Source organism: Phaethon lepturus, unplaced genomic scaffold, assembly GCF_000687285.1.
Source record: "Phaethon lepturus isolate BGI_N335 unplaced genomic scaffold, ASM68728v1 scaffold1984, whole genome shotgun sequence".
NCBI lineage: Eukaryota > Metazoa > Chordata > Aves > Phaethontiformes > Phaethontidae > Phaethon > Phaethon lepturus.
In genome coordinates, this window is record NW_010532502.1 from 121,297 (window position 1) to 128,962 (window position 7,666).

The following is a 7,666-nucleotide window of genomic DNA, read 5'->3' on the forward strand; positions in this document are numbered from 1 at the left end:
TCCGCACCACTCAGCTTGGTGTCATCTGCAAACTTGCTGAGGGTGCACTCAAACCCACTACATCATTGATGAAGACATTAAAGAATATGGGTCCCAATACAGATCCCTGAGGGACACCACTCATCATCAATCTCCATCTGGACATTGAGTTATTGACCACTACCCTCTGGACATGACAATCCAACCAATTCCTCATCCACACAACAGTCCACCCATTAAATCCGTATCTCTCCAATGTAGAAAGAAGGATGTTGTGAGGGACTATGTCAAAGGCCTTACAGAAGTCCAAATAGGTAACATCAGTAGCTCTTGCCTTGTCCACTGATGTGGTCACTCCAGCCTAGAAGGCCACTAGGTTGGTCAGGCGGGACTTGCCCTTGCTGAAACCATGCTGGCTGTCTCAAATCACCTCCCTGTCTTCCGTGTGCCTCAACATAGCTTCTAGGAGGATCTGCTCCATGATATTCCCAGGCACAAAGGGGAGGGCAATGGGTCAGTCATTCCCAAGGCCCTCCTTGCTACCCCTTTTTAACAATGGGTGCAATGTTTCCCTTTTTCCAGTTTCCAGGGACTTCACCTGACTGCCAGGACTTTTCAAATATCATGGTGAGTTTCTTGGCAACTACATTAGCCAATTCCCTCAGGACTCTGGGATACATCTCATCAGGTCCCATAGAGTTGTGCATGTGCAGCTTCCTCAGGTGGTCTCAAACCTGATCTCCTCTTACACTGGGAGTGACTTTGCTCCTCCAGTCCCTTTCTTACAGTCCATCCACTCAAGATCTGTGGAAAGAGACTGCTAGTGAAGACTATGGCAAAGAAGTTGTTGAGTACCTTGGCCTTCTCCTCATCCACTGTTACCAGTCTGCCAGTCTTGCTCATCAAAGGGGGTACACTTTCTTTGACCTTCCTTTTCTCACCGACATACCTGTAGAAGCCCTCATTATTATTCTTTGCATCCCTTGGCAAGTTCAGCTCCAGCCACACCTTGGCCCTCCTGACCTCATCCCTATACAACCAGGCATCGTCACTGTATTCTTCACAGGATACTTGTCTCTGCTTCCACTGCCTGTGCATTTCCTTCCTGCCCTTTGCTTTGATCAGCAGGTCTCAACTCAGCCATGCTGGCCTCTTGCCTTCCTTTCCTGGTTTCTTACATCTGGGGATCAAGAGCTCTTACACTATGGAAAGCATCCTTAAAGATCTGCCAGCTCTGTTCTGCTCCCTTGTCCCTGAGGGCAGTTTCCCAGGGGGTCCTATTAACTAACTCCATGAATAACTGGAAGTTTGCTTTTATAAAATTCAGGGTCCTAACTTCACTCTTCACCTGCCCCATATCCCTCACGACTGCCAACTCCACCAGTGCACGATCACTGCAGCCCAGGCTGCCTCTAGTGTTATGTCACCGATTAGCTCACTTGCATTGGTGACCAACATGACCAGTATCACATTCCATCTAGTAGGGCTGTATTCCCTGGCTGAAGAAGTTATCCTCCATGCACTCCAGGAGTGTCCTGGATTGCTTACAGCTCACCATCCTACTTTTCCAGCAGATGTTGGGGTGGCTGAAGTCCCCCAGCAGGTCAAGAGCCTGCAAGCGCCATGCCTCCTGCAGCTGGAGTAAGAGGGCTTCATCAACAGACTACCCTTCATCAGGTGGCCTGTAGTAGACACCAACCACTTTGGAGGCACTGCCTCCATTCTTCCTTCCTTGCCTGTCGCTTCCGAACAGACTGTAGCCAAGTTAACTACTTTTATTCTGGAATCAAAGACCATTTTCTAAATAATTTATGGTTATTAATTCCTTTCAAGGGTGGAAAAAAAAATTTAAAATCCTTCTCCTCATGCCTTGGAGTAAAAAACACTCTTAAAGTATTCAATAAATTAGTCAAAACAAAGCATGTAGGAGTGCAGAAATCATAACTTTTTTCTGCTTTGGTTTCAATCAGTTCACTTAAAATGCTGCCTTAGAATTGTGTGTTCACCAAGGGCTGACCACTGTAGCATGCTCATACCTTCCCATATCTATTAACTCAAGCAGCACAGTACAAGTACTGCCAAGCCACTTTGCCTCCCCAGGGTAGGGGCTGTAGGTAAAATCAACCCTACACTTTTTTGTTTGGATGTAGAGAAACATAGGCAATTCTGGAATGAACTCCAGCACTGAATCAAATTATAATTGAAGTATTTATATGATAACCTAAGAACTTGATCATTTGATCATAGTTAGTTCCCCATGTCCTTTAGTCAGGAAGGACATGCTTAAGTTTAAGGTCAGATTTTTTTTTTTTTTTCTTTTTCTTTCCCAAATCAGAATCAAGGAAACAAATACAAGATAAAGACTCTTCCAAACGACTGTTCAAACATGTAATTTGGCAAATAGCAAAAAAGCACTTAAAAACTGACTGCATATTTACTAACATTTAGGTACATGGATTTTTAATCATAACAATCTATTGGAAAAATTTTTATCCAGAACAAAAGAACTCCGCCTAATGGTACATAACAGCCTTGACACTTTCTTCTCAAGTAGCACCATCTGCCGAGACATAAGAACAAATGCTCTGGAAATTAAATTATAATCTGCACCAAATAAAAAGCAAACTGGCAACAAGTACAGTATTTTTTAACTTAAAATTAAATTTGCTTGTAGCAGAGCAGTAACTATTATTTACAATAAACTCCATTATTCATACATTTAGTACGCTTCTTTTACCCCTTCTGCTGTATTTGGATTGTGACATTAAAAAAAATATTTCCTAGGGAATCTCTTAATAAACAAGGGTTTACAGTGTGAGACTTAACTTCTAGATAGTATATACTATTATCCCCTTACACCTCTTTCTAGTATGAATTTTTCACATATACATAGAACCACTCCCTTTCCCCATCAGGTAACCTCAATATTTAGTCTCATCTTCAACAAAATAGAAGAACGATTAAGTATAGGGGAGTACTTTACTTTTAGATAATACGTAATTTGACAGATTCTATTTTTTAAAAATATCTAAGGGCCTACCAAACAGTCTTACTAATCATCTCAGCAAAATTTGTTTCATCCTTCACTTACAAATCATCTGATATTTTTGATTAATAGAAATTTAAAGTACTCTTCTTTCATAACTGTATCAGCAATCCTCACCAACTGAAACAGCAGTCATGACCTGAACACTGGAAACACTATGCAGCAATAATTATGTGGAACTGTATTCTCACCTAAAGAAGTCCATGACACATTACCTTAGATTTTCAAAAAGTCTAGAAAAAAAGATCACATCGTAATATTCACATTTACTCCTTCCTATTTATTTACTGTCACTTAAACAGTGACAATTAAAAAAACTTGAACATTCTAATCTAAGAATTACCTTATGATAAAACTGAATGCTACAAAGAACACATTTATTCCACACGAACTACATTTGCAGTGTGATAATACTGCATTTGTTCTACATAAACTGTGTTTGTAGTGCAAATCTTTCATTACTAAAACTTGATTCCTCCCAAAAGCAATTGCAAACATCATTCTGAATGGAACAAAACTGTAATGCAACTATGCAACTAGAATCTGACAGAGAGATGCAAGGGCAATAGTTTAAGACTGGACAAACGGCTTTAATTATAAAGTTTTCTAGTATTATTTGACTTAATAGTACTAACTTTTTTAGTAAGTATAAAAGAAACTTGTATCATCATCCACAGAAGAAGTCCAAGTAACACTTCTCAGACATTACAGTGGACAGAAGAAAAAAAACTGCCTTCAAAACACATGACTTTAAACAGTCACACAAATACAGGTTTTCTGTCTTTTTATGCTAACACAGTTCAGCATTTCATTTAAGTTTCAGTAGTTAGACTAGACAAGGAGTGGCAATACCCTCACTCAAATATCTTTGACAGTATAACAATCTTGCTTATTTGTCAACCGGTCTCTTCCATAATGGTTTCTGAACAGGAAAACAGTGAGTTCACAAAGAAACTGCTATCAAAGTAGTATCTGGCTTCTACAGACTTGTTTGAGCACTCTCTGTCTGGCTGTCAGTCCAGATATAGAACAGGAACTACGATTTCCAGTGGTCAAGGTTCATCTGTCCAAACTGATTTCTTGTCACCCACAGCTTATCTGACTCAGCCACATTTATGCTGGGATGCCGATTGTGTGCTGTGAGCTGGTCAACAAGAAGATGATGATTATACTCTGGCAAATTGCAAGATGGAACCAGAGAACTGAGAGGATAGCAATATGCAACAGTTAACTTCCTATACTTTGTCTTACCAGAGTAAACCAGCGGAAACTTTGTTACCTCTCTTTTACATAACGCATAAAGCAAAACCGGCTAACAAGTGCTGAACATGTTGTAGTCAGCAGCATGCCAATGGTTATTAAATGGCTTGCTTTCTTGTAAACAGAATGTGTTCCGAGTAATTTCTTGACATTGACCTCAAAAACAAATTAATATTTAGAAAGCAACATTTATTTGTTGAAGCCCAGGTAAAATAAACATGAAAACAGACTGTCCGAAGTATCACCAATAAAGCTAACCGATTCTATTTGACCCTCCTTTTACCAATTAGTTGGCACTCTTAAGAATGTGTTAGTTCTACATGTCCCTCTTCCCGTCCCATCAACCTTAAAACTTAGCAGTTTTAATGGGAGAGAGAATTCAGAAGACTTTAGAGTAAATATGGATAAAAACAATAAAAGTAGATGGTTTCTGCTGTTGGTCCCAGAACCTTCTTTTTAATCAGGCAGTTTCATTTAACACCAGGAATGTTTTTAAAAATCTGTTTTCAACTATAAAAGCACAAAAAGGACAACAAACAGAATCTCCTAGAAAGAACACTGCAACTCAAATGTTCAGATAAATTTTGGCCCAGTTTGCTCAAATCTATAACAAATAAATCAACACCAAAGAAGGCTAGCCATAACAAAAACAACTGTGCCAAACTTAGCAATAGTAAAAGAAGTGCTTTACACAGAAATGACCATAGTGTTCATAAGCAGCCACTCTGTTTCAGAGATACGGATATAAAAATATAGAGATGTGTGTCTGTAGTAGTGATATTGAACCAAGTATCTGGGACTGTTTGGAGCAGGGTCACAACTTCCTGCCCTAGGAATTTCTACTTATTTGTGAGAACATGTATGAAAAAGTCTTCCTGCATCAACTTTTGTTCTATCGGGACAGGAACCAGGCTAAAAAGGAGTGAAGGGGCTTACACATATTTATGGCTTGTTGAAAGATTTTAAAACCTCCAATTTGTCTTTCTAATCACAAACTTACCTAAAGCACTGATGAAATCTGCAATCTAGAATTCATACTTAAGAATACCAATTTCAATACTTTCCACACACTTACTATTTTTTTTTTCCTCAAAAATATACAGTCTGCAAATGGTAATAGTAAAAGGCAACAAGCTATAATATTTTAGTACCAAACACACTGTTCAGGAAAGCAACCACCCATGATTGCCCAAAGTAAGTTTAATACATTTGATTAATGTTTTAAATCCTTGCAGACTATGAAAGGAATCAGTTCTCATGCAAATATCACTTTATACATAAGACCTATTTACACATATTTGGCTTCATCCACAAAAATATTTGGACAGTAAAGTTTTCTACGTTTTTCATACGATATTTCACAGTTAACACATTAAGCTTGATGTCATGAAATGTAATGCTTGTAAGACAAGCATTTCCAGTTGTGTTACCTCACCCTTTGTAATTCCCACTTTTCTATAAGATGCTCCACTTCACCTCCAAGAACTGCTGTGTTACTGTCATCCAACAGCAAGAATCCATTTCTCACTTCAACAATTCCTGAAAGCTTAATTTTTGTTCCAGGTGGAGTGTTCAGGCTAGAAGTAGAAACAAAGTTGAATATTTCAAATACATGTATTAATAGTCTGCCACCAAAAACATAAAAAACTCTCTTACTGTACTTCCAACATTGCCATATCTTGTAGTAAAAAATTAGCATCTGAAATCTTTGCAATAATTCCTGCAGTATGCATAGTACTTTTCAATAGCTTTATTGGAATGCTTTCCATTCATTACACAAAAACACCATATTGCAAATTAAATTCTAACTGAGATGAATGTTTGCAAATTGTCTGTTTGGTTAAATTCCAATTTAACAATACCAAACTATGGGTGTGATTTGTTTAGACTAACAGAATATGTCTCCAAATCAGTTGTCTAAGTTCCTTATCCTAGGATGCATTTAATAAACAGATCTCCAGATGGTTTCTCATCTCATTTGTTATAGACATTTAACTTAGGAGGAAACAAAGAGCTGTTAGAAAAGAAGCTTTCTATACATTACTAACAGACAGGACTGTAGCAGAACACAGATAAAACACACACATCTCGTAGTGCTGCTTCTCTCATTATTCTATTCTTTGAAAGCATACACATGCTCTCCATGGTCTACTCCCACAAGGAGGTACCTACCTTCTTTTCATGTTAATCTACTCTATGAAAAACAACAGCAGATGCATAAAAGAATCATGCATCTCCAACCCACAACTGAAAGACATAACAAGCAGCACAATCTGGAAACTATGATTCTTCTTGTGAGAAACGGGACACAGTCAGTTATAACCATTCAACCGAGAGACAAAAACCTCTTCAAAATATGCTAAAGCTATCGTTGCAATCACAGGGCCATAGCACACAGTGAGGAACATTCACAGTGCAGGTGGCCAATTTCAGCACTAGTGGCATTAACCGTGGCAATAATAATGTATTTTTTGATATTGTTCTGATAAAAACAAAGAAAATGAGATCAGAAAAAACAGACAAGAACGAACTACGGCAAAAAATGAAAATTATGCAAAGGCGAGGAACAGTAAATGGAAACCCTAGTCATGAAGAACTTCGAATTTAAAAGAAAATTGTGATATTTATTTATTTATTTAAAGAAACCCTATGTACTGAAAGAGCATATTATTCCAGGTTAGTAGTCCAACCTCAAAGCTGAAACAACTACACACAACACAAACTTTCATACAATGGTACTTGAAAATAAGAGCTCACATCATTATTACAGAGTGATTTCTCTGAAATTTTTGAGATTTTTATCTAAAACCTTTCAAATTATGTCTTCTACTGAGTCTTTAAGTATTTTCTGATCTAGAATCTACTTACACAGAAGCCTGTTTGCCTTCCTTTTCTGCTCTCTTTATACTCACATTGGAATAGCATATTCCTAGTTCTGCTGTCTCAAGCTAAAATCAAAATAACATTAAGTGTTCTACCTTTTAAGACAGCATCACTCTAAACTGCAAGCTGGCTCCTGCTCAGAAGGAGTAGTTTAACAGTAAAAGATGACGTTTAAAAATTAAGTATAAAAGACCTATATCTAACTGTGGCAGCTAGCAGAGAAAGACAGAGGAAAAAGTTTGCATTTTTTTTAAATTGAAGTAATCTGAACTAGAGTGAACAGCAAAGCACAACTGACTCTAAAGACTAAACACTAGAGGTAATTTTCAACATCTTCATAACCAAACACACAAAAAATACCCATGTCCAACAGTAAATGGCTCTCTTCATTTTTAACTGAAGAAATATTTAGTAATTGAATCCAAGTTAAAGCCTTGCCCATGGTAAAAGAGCACTACTTGCATTACATTAGGTGTGTCAGCCCTGTGACATTCCTGC

At 37.9% G+C, this 7,666-nt stretch overlaps 1 protein-coding gene across 1 annotated transcript in view; it reads right to left on the reverse strand.

Annotated features, from left to right (window-relative positions):
• TDRD3 (tudor domain containing 3) overlaps positions 1–7,666 on the reverse strand; it is a 51,137-nt gene that overhangs the window by 42,934 nt on the left and 537 nt on the right. Inside the window, exon 2 of the mRNA XM_010284838.1 lies at positions 5,721–5,862. Coding sequence (XP_010283140.1) covers positions 5,721–5,862 — 142 coding nt within the window. The remainder of the gene's footprint in view (positions 1–5,720; positions 5,863–7,666) is intronic.